At 38.9% G+C, this 14138-nt stretch overlaps 1 protein-coding gene across 1 annotated transcript in view; it reads right to left on the reverse strand.

Moving 5' to 3' along the window:
- Positions 1–746: 746 nt before the first annotated feature.
- FARP1 (FERM, ARH/RhoGEF and pleckstrin domain protein 1) overlaps positions 747–14138 on the reverse strand; it is a 178780-nt gene continuing 165388 nt past the window's right edge. Inside the window, exons 19-26 of the mRNA XM_026058206.1 lie at positions 11103–11171; positions 9161–9250; positions 7883–7965; positions 7404–7516; positions 6748–6911; positions 4079–4186; positions 2962–3113; positions 747–1816 (exon numbers count right to left, since the gene is read on the reverse strand). Of these exons, the coding sequence (XP_025913991.1) occupies positions 1735–1816; positions 2962–3113; positions 4079–4186; positions 6748–6911; positions 7404–7516; positions 7883–7965; positions 9161–9250; positions 11103–11171 (861 nt within the window). The 3' untranslated portion in view covers positions 747–1734. The remainder of the gene's footprint in view (positions 1817–2961; positions 3114–4078; positions 4187–6747; positions 6912–7403; positions 7517–7882; positions 7966–9160; positions 9251–11102; positions 11172–14138) is intronic.

Consider the following 14138-nt stretch of genomic DNA (forward strand, 5'->3'; position numbering starts at 1 on the left):
TTGTCAGGGTGACTCAGACTTGGGCATGGGGACGAATGTTTCTGAGGATAAAGAACCTGTCCTATTCTTGGAAGAAACAGTCTACATCATAAACATATATACACACACATATATATGTAAGCATGATCCTAAGTAACTTTTCATGGCTGAAATTCTGCTACTTGTCAGGAGCCCTCATTCCATTGAGGTTTTCAGGGGAGAGGTGGGGGGGGAGGGAGAGAAAGAAAGTTTTACTGTTTTGAAACAGCAATATGTGTGATAGTATTGTGAGGTATTTTATTCCCTTTTGTTGTGAGCAAAGATATAAGCCATTTATACATTGCATAAGGGTAAGCAATTAACAAATCAGATACTACACAAAGAAAAATTGGGGGTAGAATTGTCTCAATTTTGTCTCCCTAGCACAGTTTCCTCAAAGGCCCTTAATGGTGATAGATGTGTTTCCAGCATGTTCAGCTTTTGTTAATGGAAGTTTTATATCATCATCATGGTGAGTCTTTCTTAAAACATAAGGAAAAGTGTCTTATCATGGTAGACTTACTGTTGACAATCTTCTGAGCGGGTCAGCAGCTTATCCAAAAAATGATGTTAGACAAAATCAAGGCAGATAGATACACAAAACAGGTATTTCCACGGATGATTATATCTCACTCTGAATACTGAGCACCAGGAGAGAAAGAAACTGAAATTCCAACAACAAAATGAAAGTCATATGAGGTTGTGTAGGCATGATGAAAACTTGGGGGTTGAGTAGTACCATCAGTTTATAGTGCCTGATTCCACATTAGTTACCAAAACACTCTACAAATTAAACACAAATAGCTGCAGTTCTTGTAGCATACAGCGTTTCTTTCAAGTTTGCAAAACAAACAGCAGAATGTCACCACAGCCTTTAATTTCTCCTTGTACATACCATTCACAGTACATTAACAGCCCGAATAATATTGCACTGGATCATTTAAAAAAATGTTTCATCTTGCAAGTAGTATTCACTTTTCAAAGCCAACAGATGAACAATTTGGTCAACTTGCACCAAGAAAATTGTTAGATAAGAATCCTAAAGTTTATTTATACCACATGGATTTGTAACCCCAAAGGGAAATGAGATTGAGCTGTAAACTGTTTCTTTGTTAAAGATAGAAAATTAGTAATTCCTCATTGATTAAATGTAGAAAGACTGGAAAAAATGAAATCTGAAAGTTATCTCATTCCTGTTAGACTGCTTATTGTATATATATAATTATATTCTATACTGTGAAAGTCCATCTACATTTAAAAATCCAGCAGTCTACAGATTAACATGGTAAAAAAAAATAATATACTTTTATGAAAAGAGAAGAAATAGTGTTTGCCTCACAGGAGAAAGTTTTCAGATTGTGAATTTGTTGAGTTTTTAGGTGCAATCTTTGAGGCAACAAAATGTCTTTTGGCATTTGGCACTCTAATAAGGACAATATTTTAATACTGGCACAAGCTAAAAACAGCACAGAATGACAAAATACAAGACATGAAACTAACCGCAGCCACTGGGATGATGGTAAGCTATTTTGACCATATAGAAAACTTAAACAGTTTTGCTGAGGGAGTCATGAAGATTTCTGCAAAACCATACTTTGTTGTTGTTTTTCCTAACAAACGTTAAGTTTTACTAAACTTGGAGGGAGAAAAGAGTTTAAAATGTCCTCTAGAAAATCGGCAGCTGCTGGACAATCACCACAGTAATTTGTTTAGCTGTCAATAGGCATGAGGCTCTTTATGACTCAAAGCACGAGTGCGTGAGGCAGAGCTGGTGGCACTTCGGATCACTTCCATCCATCTGTGAAAGGATAGGAGGAGAGACAAAAAATTAGGATAGATTGCTAGCGAAAGCTTTCTTGAAAGATTTTCTCTGCATAGTCATTGTCAGTGCTGTTAAATGTACAAAAATTTTATTTTCAGTGCCTGCAAGATGATCTTCCTTACCATTTTACTCCCAAGTCCATCTGAAGTCAAGAGGCGATAGCTCCAAGTGACCACTGACTACATGCATGAAGGGGAGGTTTAGAGAAGGAGGACCCAAACTGAGGACCCAAAATTCATGAACTCAATAGTRGTTTTACTTGTTCTGCAAGTACCAAATCTCTTTTCTCAGATAGTCCAAATGATGAGCATTGACAACCACTATTAATTCTAACCCCCAAAATGTGATTTAGCTGTGATTACTATTTGTTTTTACAGAACTGAAGAAGGACGTTTGCATTCTTCCAATTCTACTTATTTATTTAATTACCTCTCCTCCACAATTTTCCTTATTTATAGTCTTAGACTGCCATGACTAAAACTTTTTAAAAGCTTTCTTTAATATGAGAGGACATTAAGGTTTTTGTTGTGTTAATGCTTATATAAAAAAGCTAAATTAATTCCTGGTATGAACAAGCTCCAACTACAGTCTAGGACAAGGAGAAGCAGTGCCTATTTCTTGCCTCTCAATGTATCTGGATGTGGGTTATGTAAAAATGCTGAAGTGGCAGGAAGACAYAGTAAGAACAGCAGCTGCTGCAGAAAAATTAGGACATTATTTCAGATGTGGATTTTACATCCAGTTGTACTAGAGGGAATAAACTTATTCTATATAGCTACTAAAAAGTCTTCTGATCTGATTATATATCAGATTCTAGGAAGTGTTGCGTAAAGTCCCCTGTACAGCCAGCTTGATCAATTTTGAATGGAAAGTTCCTGCATGGAACTCAAGTTTTGCAGTGATTGTATTATAGCTACTGGTATGTTATCAGAAACACCCATTTGCTTCTAGCATTACAAGGTTTAAAATTCCTTTAGAAAATTTAAAGGATTCTTTCTCTAGTTGTGCCGAACTACTTGCCTGTATTATTGAGACGATTTACTAAGCTGTGCATCTACCAACCTTGTTTGAAAAAATCCAGGAATTTTTAAAAAATTTCACCTCACAGAAAACTGACTTACCTTTCAAATGTGTATTCACTTTCAGCCCTGAAATAGTACACGTGGGATTTGAAATGTAGCTTGAACACATAATCTTTGTGAATGTTTTCAGATTCAGAAGGAATGGTAAGTGAATATCCCAATAAAGGAAGGCTGGCTAAAGGATGATTGTCCTGAAAATACATCACAAAAATGCAGTGAGATCAAATGCCCTCAAGTACAGATAGCAGTTAAGTAAAATGGAAGATAGATTTACACTCATTTAAAGCTGGTCTTCGTGTTTCCAAGTTTGCATGGAAAAAAATACACACTTTATTTTATAGTGACAATGGGATACTCTATTCTTAATTATCTAGTAATTTCAGTTTGCCTGTCTGCAGGGATCCTTCTCATAAGAATCTGCTTGCAGTCTACCAGTATTTCCCGATAAGAAAGGTGTCTGAAATCCTGTACTCTCACTACTTTCAAACTGACAAACTTCAAGCACCATTATTTGGCATCTGCAGAACACCATGCACATTCATCCTAGGCTTGCAAACACGTACTSCTTTAGAAATGCCTGCTCATCACCTTGTAGCTTGCATTGCTTAAGTCTTTTTGGTTAATACGGCACATATGCATAAATCATTTCTTTAGCCTGTTAGTGTAGAATATCCTATAATTCATTCATTTTTCTTTTCAGTGCAGAAACTCTAGCATTAAGGATTCCTATAGTAAGGAAAGCACAACGTGGCAATTGGGACTGCTTTGGGCTTACGCCCTTCTTAAACACAAAGATGCAAAAGTCCAGCAGACTCCGGACAGAATAAAACCCACTTCCCCAGTGCGATGTTTCTCCAGACTGAATACTCATTGGTCACTGTTCTCATTTGACTTAACCCTTCTAGCAGCGATAACTGTTGTGCTTTTAGGAATATATATTTTGACTATTTAAAATTTCAGGGAATAAACATTGCTTCTTCCATTGACAAGGAGAACCAGCCTCTAGTCCATGTTCCAACAGTGGTAAGTGCTGGATAGGTGTGACCACTGCACTTTTTATCTTGCCTATAGCATCCAGGGTCAGGTTTTCTTCTCTACTGCCACTTTGAAAATAAGCAAGACCTATCCAGCCACACAAACTTGTGCAGTATGTTACCTGATGTGATTTATAGAAGAACATACAGAAGTTGGTGAATACCACCCAAAGCTTCTGCCACCCATTGCTGTTTTTGAACTTTCTTAGGAGATTTCCAGACAGCTGATTCTGAAATAAATCAAAAATAGCCAAATAAAACAGTGAAACATAATTGTGAAGGTGTATAAGAAGGTGGAAAGTAGCCAAGCCCCATATAAAGGAATGTTTACATTTCTGTTTAAATTATTTAATATTCATTCCACTAATTTTGTAGCAAGCTTAGAATCAGAAATACCTGTCATTCTGTAGTAAGGCTTGTCTGCAGTTTAAGTATTGTAAGAAAAATCATCAGCTTTTACCTTGTTGTATGTGAAAAACCTTTTGGTTTGCATTTCTTCTGCAGTTTTCTATTACTAAGTAGGCTTATTAAGTAATGTTCTAATACATTTTCTGTTCATAGCTGGGTACTTCCACAAACTTCAAACTACTACACTTCTTTTTTTTTAATTAAAGTGGCTTTAAATAACATATTACCAAACACCAGTGAGTCTTATTATCCTAGGCTTTCTTTGCTCTTTTCAAATGATACTTAAATAGAACAATGGAAACAGAAAATCTAACATGAATTTGTGATGTAAAGAAAAATTATGATATATTTTTGAATTGCAGATAGAGATTGAGCTCTCAGTACCCAGTGAGTTAACATGGTAACTTTTCAAAGATTTTACAAGCAAGGACTGTTAACCTTAGTCTTAGCTGGATTTTGGAAATTTTATGAAATGGAGGAAGGAGCTGTAACCAAAAAAGTATTTAAAGGTTTGCTGAAGATAGGACTCCTCATGTATTAGCATAATGTCTAGCATCGTTGTGCCTTGCAAATGAAGGGAAGAGAACTTCTCAGTGAATTACAAATTAACTTCCCATATCTTCTTGACTATAAGGACTACCAGAATATCAGAATAGCTGTTACGTCATTAGAGAATGCAGAAACTAATCACTTAATCTGTAATGCTGAATACTCAAAGTCCAGTGGTCCTGATTTATCTACTACAAATCACATAGATATTCTTGAAAATGTCCTGTTTTCAACAGTCTTGGATGGACATTAAAGCCTTTGCTTTAAATAATCCCATTCTCCGCTATCTGGACTGCCAATTGCTCGACCTAAGTTAGAGGTGTACTCCTTAATTTTCTGTTACCTCGTTACTCTGGAGGATATCATAAAAGGACAGGCTTTGCATTCGGTACCAGCAGACATATGAAATGGAAACAGGCCGCTGATCACTGATCAGTCCAGCAGGTAGGGAAGTACAGTCACTGACAGAGAGAGGATCTTCTACCACAGGAGAGACAGAAAGGAGGGAGAGACACAAAGAAAATAAACGGTAATGCTGAAGTGAAAGCCACCCACAGAATGACGTGAGCATGAAGGCAACCTGCCACATATGGAATAGCAGTGGAGCTGAAGACGTTTTCACAGACTAATGTATGCCTCCAGGTTGTCTGGTCTTCGCTGCTCTGTTTGCAATCATTTGAGTCACAGGGAGGAACAAAAATAACGAACAATGAGCGTTGATCTCAGACAAAAAGATTTGCCTAACTACACATTTTATTCATTAGCATTAGTCACCAGTTTAAATTACTTTCATATCTATTTCTAATAAGCTGTACGTTTCAGGGAAAAATATGAGATCTTGTTCCATGCTGAACTATTCCTCCTTTGCAGGATATAAGGGTATAAACAAGCAGAAAATCCAGCTGCCTGGGATCAGACTGAGGCACTAGAGTTAGCATTTTCTAGTACATAATAATTTTGTTTGTAAAAAACAATGGTTAAATGGCTAAAATACCATCTGTCCTTGCAGTGCTAAGTTCAGAGTCAGTTTATCTTATTTAAAGCAAGAGAGACCTGATGTGTTAGGGTTGGCTCATGAGTGGAAGTCAGCTGAACTTTAAGTTTTCCTTGAGCATAAATTTCCATTTTATGAGGACTGTGATAAAGTATTCAGAGCTCCCCTATAGTCTCTCTTGGGGGAAGGAAGCACATCTAAGCAGACTTGCCACCTTATCTTAAAACATACACTGACCTAGGAGTCTTTCATTTTAATCTTTGAAAAGTCAATGTCTGTCAAGCACAGAATTAATAAATGTGTATGAAATCGGCTTAGCTGTGATCAGGGGAAAAAAAAGGATTTCTATTTTGATGTGGAAAATGCAAATAAAGAAAAAGCAGATGAGACTGAGCAATGAAACAAGGTTCCAGAAAAAGATGGCTGGTAAAGAAAGGAAGTTAGTAATACACATAATCACAGCTCAGGCTGCAGCAGCTAAAGACAATATCCTTTCGGCTCTAGCAATGACTTAATGCCTCTGTAAAAGAGGGCGTTAAGACAGTTTGACCTGCCTGAAGTTTTATAGATTTTTCAAAGTTTTAAAGATTTTTCAGACAATTACTTCCATGAAAATTACTGCTCAAGCCAATTTAAAAAAAAGATACACTGAGGGAGCAAAAATGTGTGCCTTRACTGATGGTTTATGCCATCATTTGAGGAGTCAGCTGAAGCGGTGTGCCTTAAACTTCCCCAAAAGGAARCTAAGGGGATATAGTACTTATTAAGGAGGAGCAAAAAGGAAATTGTCATTCAAGAGAGAACCCAGAGCTGCAGTTCAGATTGTTCTGCAGCAGATACCTCCACAGCAATACTAAAGTCGATCATTGAAACACTGGTATTTCTGTGCCAGCAGACGTGCACCGTAGTGTTGCCACGGTGTGGTGACTGACGTTCGAGTGAGGTGCGGGATGCACTGAGATCGTCCTCAGATTCCTGGTCTACAGGAGTTTCATCAGGAGACTCTATGAAATGCAGGGAAAAAGCATCTTTCTTCCTCTATGCAACAACATATATAATTGGAAAAATTAAACAAATCAATTCTGTTCACAATTTTGTGAACTAGTTTTAAAACACACTTTTAGAAATAATTTTGTGCAGATGTTACAGTAGGTTAATTTTTTTTATGTTTCTGCAAGTGTTAGAATCAAAGACCAACTACAATGCTGTGTTGGTGCTTTTAATATCTTCTAAGGACAGGCACTGCCCAAAATGATCTTGTAAAATAATTCCTGAAATCATTATGCTTAAGTCACTTCTCTATTCACTGCTAACATCAGCAAGAACATTAAAATGGAAAAAAAATATATATATATATATACACACACATATATACACATCAGCTTCAAATGTATTAGTTTGACTTGTGGCCAGCATATTTCACCACACTGCTTAGAAGCAATCACCCAGTCATAGCAACGTCAGTGAGTAAAACCTGCTTTCCAGCATTCACTTACTATTGTCAGGTGGGCTACTGGCCAGTAACTCGGGTGCAGGGCCACTGCTTTTCTCTGCCAGGTCAATGGCCATCTGAATGTCCTCAGTCCACTTGTCCATTTCAGCATGGGTACTAACAACAAAAACCCAGGTTTTACACACTTTTATGGAATGAAAGCAAATGCTAAGAAATAGTCAAGAGTTGAGCTTACTTTCTAATTTAATTAAATAAATATGGATATGAGATGCTAGGGTTTTTTTTAAATAACTTAGCTTTGGTTATGACTTGCACAGTTGCCACTCTGTTCTGTTTCATTCACTTTTTTTTCTTTTTTTTGCAAGCGGCTTTCACAGAAAAATGTGTCTTTGAAATGGTTTTAGGAGTTAATCAAAAGAAAATGTCAGCTATGCRCTCTGCTGTCTGTCCCACTGTGGAAGCCTTAGAGAAACATAGTTTGCAATTCAATATTAACTGCAWAACGCATTTCCATTGAATTACCTCGCAGCCACGATGATGGACTGGTGTTGACCTCGTAGTGTTAGACAGTGAGGAACCCCCCATTCCTCTTCACTTTCTTCTATCTGAGAGATAAAGGTCCAGATGAGTCGGATTGCGGGAAGCATGTATTTCACAGGTCAAAACAGTGATGGGAACAAGATCGACAAGCTCTTACCGTCGGGGAAAAGGAAAGTAAAAGACATGCTTGCAAACACAACACTTAGAGCTAGGTAAAGAGAAAAAATGGTGGCCTGGAAGTTGGAAAAATTGTAGGTTCTGCAATAACCTCTTAAACCACAAGCACTGCTTTGTCTGCTTTGTGTCAAAGGAGGAAACTATTGCCATGTTTTATTAGAAGAGTGTTTCATAATACAAAATGGTACATTAAAGAGTAGGAGTGCAGCATAACATATACTGTTGTGAAAAAGCCCATGCCAAACAGATGACAATAATTGAGTAGATTCCTAGAAATAATAGCTAGAACTTGAAGCCTCACAGGTGTTCAGAGAAATTCAGCTACTGTGGTAGTCATTATCTAACTCAGTCTTAGGAAAGTGGTACAATTAGATACAAAACCATGAAAGATTGCAATGAAAATAATGGGGGATATGGGAGTGTTTTGAAACTAGCAAAAATATTTTCTAAATCATATAACAAGAAAAGATATTAGTAACTAGGTGCTATTGGCTTGAATGGTCTATTTTCCAGCAGAGGTGCAACAAGGGATCAAACTGACATACTGCTGCCACTTTCCCATTATGTCTTGAAGCTATATAGATGGAAACACTATGAAACATTTTTTGTAGAGATAAAATTGTCGCTGCTGATTATCTGCCTCGCACAATGTTTCTATAAGCAATTGGTGATGAATTACTTGTAAGACTCATGTTTAAATTTCTGAAGTTCTTGCAAGAATCATGGTTAAATTTATGGTTTAAAAATAAAAATCCCATCTCAGGAGAAGTTTGCATTATGAGGACTAAGGAAGAAGCTACCCCCAAAAGCCATTTTTCCACTTTTGCTATATAATCACCTTTGTGTGGAAGCTTCCCAGAACAGATGCCAAACCCAGCACAAATCCATCAGGTATTTGTGCCTTGCCTCTGCTGAAACCGCAGATCATGACCCCAGTTTCTCTGATGGGCAGGAATCTGATTAGGAGCAACCCTTTTCTAGTACTTTGCGGTCAAGCAGGAATTAATCAAGTAACTAAGATGCGGCCTTAAATGGCCATTTAAGTATGAACGCCTTAAGTTCGCACAACACTGTTGCACTTACTGTCATGCCATAGAGTGGCAGATGCCCATGGACTTTGAACTGATTTGATGCTGTCAGGCCTCTACTGGTATACAGCAAAATATCATTAAACTGAAAAGCAAGAACAAATATTATTATAATTGTTTTGGCATGTATGAATAGAAAAAAATCAGAATACTAAATATGGGAAGACTATCCAGTACTGGCTAAATATTATACAGCAGTCCCAATGTTTCAATCAAGTAGTGATGATAGCTGGACCCTTGAATATAGCACGAATCCAGAATATCAGCTTCCACAGTATTTCAATACGTAGTATTATTGTCATTCCTCACAATCTGCCTCTAGTTAGTGCTAGGCATGTTACCCCAATTTTCTATTTAATATCTTCTGATGCCTTCTTACATCCCCTTTGTGATCTGAGGGTCTCTGCCCCCAAAAACTAACGAGCCACAGCAGGGAAGCAAGTAGTGCATTTCACACTCTGCGGCACTTCAAAGCGATGGAAGATGCTCTGGTTTGTCCATGTTTTCTTCTGATTTGTGTGGAAAGGTAAGCAAGTATGCCCCGAGAGAGATGTGTCCATCTTAGCCCTTACAAAATAAATGGCTATCTATTATTCCAGATATTCAGAAGGAAGTTGGGAGACCTATTTTGAGGTAGGTGACTTTGGTCAGAATCACTGAGGAGATGAGGCTAGGATATCTCGACCTTTTAAAATGTCCTGCATGTAACAGCAGTCATCAAAAACATGCCAAACGACCACCTGCATTTTGTTGCGTGCCATAATACAGCTGGCATATTTTAACTGGGCCAGCTGGATCAAAGGATATTTTTCTCAAACAAGACAATTGCATCAACAAGAAAATCAATCTCGGATGCGAAACAGAACTCTCGCCACAGACTTCTACAACTTAATAGTAATAATTCATGAAGTTTTGTGGATCCGCCACTAGAGGGGGATTTAATTTTGTCAATGATTACACATGTATCCGGAGTCATAGAAAACAGAGACCAGATTTTATCTCCAAAAAGATTGTACTGCTTAAGACAGACAAAAGACTTCTTTGACAGTGCGAACAACTGACAAAAACTAAGACTGCTACTTGCTGACTTGAGAGTGTAATCTCATTTTTTTAAATGTACAGGTATAATACTGAGATACCATCTGGTGACAAGAATTGTGGTATAAAGAAAATTTTCGCTATATTTATGAGGCTCCCTCTTCAGTGTTTTTAAAGCTGGAACAGAATTCTACCCAGGCAGAAATAGTGTTTATATCTTGGGCTCATTTGCAAGATGCTGAACATCCCGTAAAATCCAGCCCACTCGCAAGCTTTTTGCATACAGGAAGACGAGAAAATATTTTCCTGTAAGACTGCCCTGGCTTTTTAAGTTTCTGTCCTGTAACCCCAGACTATAACATCCGTGTGCTCTGTGGGGCGTCCCAGGGCCCCTGCCCCAAGGGCTGGACAGCCGCGGGGCTGGGAGGTGACTGGGAGCAAGGCAGCCAGGGGGCGAAACTGTGAGGCTCAGGGATAAACTTGCCTATGGAATGGGTCCTGACAGCCTTACACAGATTATCTTTGATATCACCATGGGTTACTGTTTATCTTCTTCTCTGGCCATGATTGCTAACCCTGGTGCCACTTCTTGTTATGTACTGCCTCTACTTTTATTTGAGACAGTGTTGCTAGGGGGCATCATTTTATCATAGTATTCATAGTATCACATATAAAAATAGTCTGATTTTTGTAAGAAGCAGTCACAAAGAGACAGAAACAAAAGTTATTCCTAATAGCCAGTAACATAGATAATGTGTTACGTTAATTTAAATAAGACTAATAAAAAATATTTACTGCAATTCACAATTCAAGCCTAATAGCTTGCCTGTCAAGTAGGTATTAACTTTTTTTGCATATTTACATTTCATTATATAAAGAAAAACTGTCTTCTTGCTTACCAGGAAGAACATCCGTTGCTGCAAACCTTTTCCAGACAACTTACTAAGACTGCCCAGTCTAATGAACTCCTGTAGGAAACAAAAGCAAAACAAATACATAGCCTTTGCAAAAATGATTACACTTTCTATTATGCAAAAACAAATAGGATTATTTGGTCATAGCACTGACCTGATAATCAGTCACTAAAGCTTTTTTTATTTTCTTTATTAAATACTTATGTTAAGATCTTATTTATAGGACAATTTCTTTCCATTCATAACTTTCACTTACAAATACTGTATGGCATCAACCATTTGATAGTCTTTCATTTCAGGAAAATTCAGCTAAGCAAAATTACCTCATACTGATTCCTCCAGACACCTACCTTTTCCATCAGTTTTGAACAAGTATTTTTCATGTTACAAATGATGCAAGTACTAATGACAACTTTGCTCATATGTTATTTGTAAGCAGCTGGTTAGCTTCTGTTGTGTGTATGGCATACCTAGCTCTTAACTTAGCTATAAAATCAGCTAAACAAACCAATGACAACAGCAGCAGCAGAAAAAGAGGGAAAATTGTCTGGCAGTGTGAGTTCTCCCAGTACAGTCCATGTCATATAATACAGTGCATTAATTCAGATCAAACGGTTTCAAAATGTTTAGGGAGGGAATTATAGGAAGAGCAGTGTATCTGAAACATTCAAAATGCTAGGATTTCCTGGGATCATTGTGAACTATAAAGTAATTTACCCTTCCCCTTATCTGAAACCCATCAAAACCTCAGTTTTTGCTCACTCCCTGCAGCTCCTGCCAAGAGGTCTGTATATGTTTATTACAGTCTTTCAAAGGTCATTCCACTCACAATCGTGCATGGAAAAGGCACACGAAGCATCAGAATCACCTGCAGCTTGGCAATAAGCTGCCCATTGAAGATTAATCTGGCCAGAGAAACACTCCAGGTGCCGTAGGGCTGCTGGGACCTGTCCAGTCCCCCTAGCTGTGCTATAAAAGGGCTCCTTAGGTTCCTTATAGGAGCTTGAGAAGGTTATCTCTGTATCATGGTAAGCTCATATTGCTGGAGCTGCCACTGGAAGCTGTTGTCGGCCACCAAGGAATCTTACTCATAATTATCATTTATAATGTACCACTCAATGGCCACCGCCAGGCTGAGCACCCTCAAGGTAGGTGCTGTATGAGCAGCAGTTACAGCTCCGTGCAATCCATGAGCAGAAGAGACCATGAGCAGGATCCAGCTCAGYGGCAGCAGAGGCCTCAGACTGGGGAAATGTGAAGATGACGGTTACCCAAAGCCGCCTTTAAGACTGCTGAATCACAGCCCTAACAGGAGACTTTTCTTCTGAGCTGTGTTGGGCTGCTCCTGAGCTTGAGTCTCCTCCAGGGCACTTGTAGCAACGTGGAGTTTGGCCACCTTTGGGCAAACCCAGCCATGGGCAACAGTAACACTTGCTGCGCCGGGGCAGGGAGTCCAGCCCTGGGCTAAAACAGCGGCTGCAGGGCTGGGAAGCAGCAATGTCTCGGGCACTTGCCAGTGAGTGGTAGTCAAAGCCTTCTGCCCCTGCAGGCAGACAACCTCCGCTGCCCGCCTGCCTTTTCCTTTAACCTCCTAGAAGCAAGACAGTTCTGCCTCTAGGTGGAACGGGGTAGCAGAAACAATTCACGAGGGTGTTTAATTTTATTTGAGAGAGAGATGTGCAGGCTGCGAGATGGGCTGAGGGACCTGCCAAGGAAGTGAGAGCTCTGCAGAGCACTGAAGGGAAGCGCAGGCAGCGGCAGCTATGCAGAGACCGGAAAGAAGCAACGTAGCAGAGCAGGGAATTGTAATAAAATGAGAAATAAGAGTAAAAAAGGAATAAACAAGAAAAGCGTGACAGAACAAAGGACACCAGACGAGGTTCTGCCTTCGGTGTTCAGATACATTTGTTATTCATGTTATGGCAGCACACCATCCCTGCCTAGGAGGTCAAGGAGACCCTTCCAGCTGGTTAAAGATACAACAGCCTGACCCTTTCACAAGAAAATCCCCAAAGCACTTGGCACACCAGCGTTCTGCGTYGCCTTCCCCATGGCACACCAACTTGAAATCCCTTTTCTGAATGTTAAAATGCTTAAATTAATTAGAAGACACCAGGTTGCGACTACCGCTGAGCAATGGTCCGGCCTTCCTGCAGGAGGGTGTCAGGGCTGGATGGCCGGGCTGCGGGGTGGATTCAGGCACCACCACACTCAAAAAACCCCTTTCCTTTTCCAAGCTGTCTCCCAGAAATGCATAAGGCACAAGAACAGTCAAGCAGTGCATTTCCCACAGCATTTCAGTTGCCACAAGTGCTGCTTTTTCACATTATGCACAAAAGGGAAGGGAGGCGGGGAGGGACTTACTCCAACAGACAGCTCTCAAATTTGCACACAGGAAAGCAGAAAAGGCAACAAACACTACACTGAGGCTTATTCTGAAATAATACTCAGTTTAAAAAGAAAGACGACAACAAGCAAAAGAAGCTGTCTGTATTTTTTATAACACAATTAAAAGTATTTACTTAAGGCAACATTGTCTTAAAAATTATTGCACAATGTTACATGTAGACTAAAGAGACTGCTTGTCCCCAAAGCCATGACTTTCAAAGCTAGGCATTGTGAAAGGGCTGAGGGTCCTCCAGCACAAATATCTTACTTTCCCTTAAGCTAATATGCTCTAGTATTCAGGATAAAAATTAAAAATTAAGGACGGCAAGAAGTGAGGAAATGTGCAACTGCTCAAGCTCCAAAAGCTCTGAGAAGTGTTACACTTTTACTGCCTCTCTTCTAATAGATGGTTGAAATTGCTTGTAACCATCCAAATCTGTACAAAAGCTAAAGCTAATAAAAATAAAATCAGTAAAAAGATAAAGATGATTGTGTCTTCTCCCTCTAAAGGCAGCTGCTTTTTATGGTATTACTACATTCTCATTTGATAGTTTTCAGTGAAAGAGAAAGGCTCATACAAGGAAAGACAATTTCACAGCTGCTCCTGAGAAACCATACCTAATGTTTTAAAAT

Source organism: Apteryx rowi, unplaced genomic scaffold (assembly GCF_003343035.1).
Source record: "Apteryx rowi isolate R43461 unplaced genomic scaffold, aptRow1 scaffold_144, whole genome shotgun sequence".
NCBI lineage: Eukaryota > Metazoa > Chordata > Aves > Apterygiformes > Apterygidae > Apteryx > Apteryx rowi.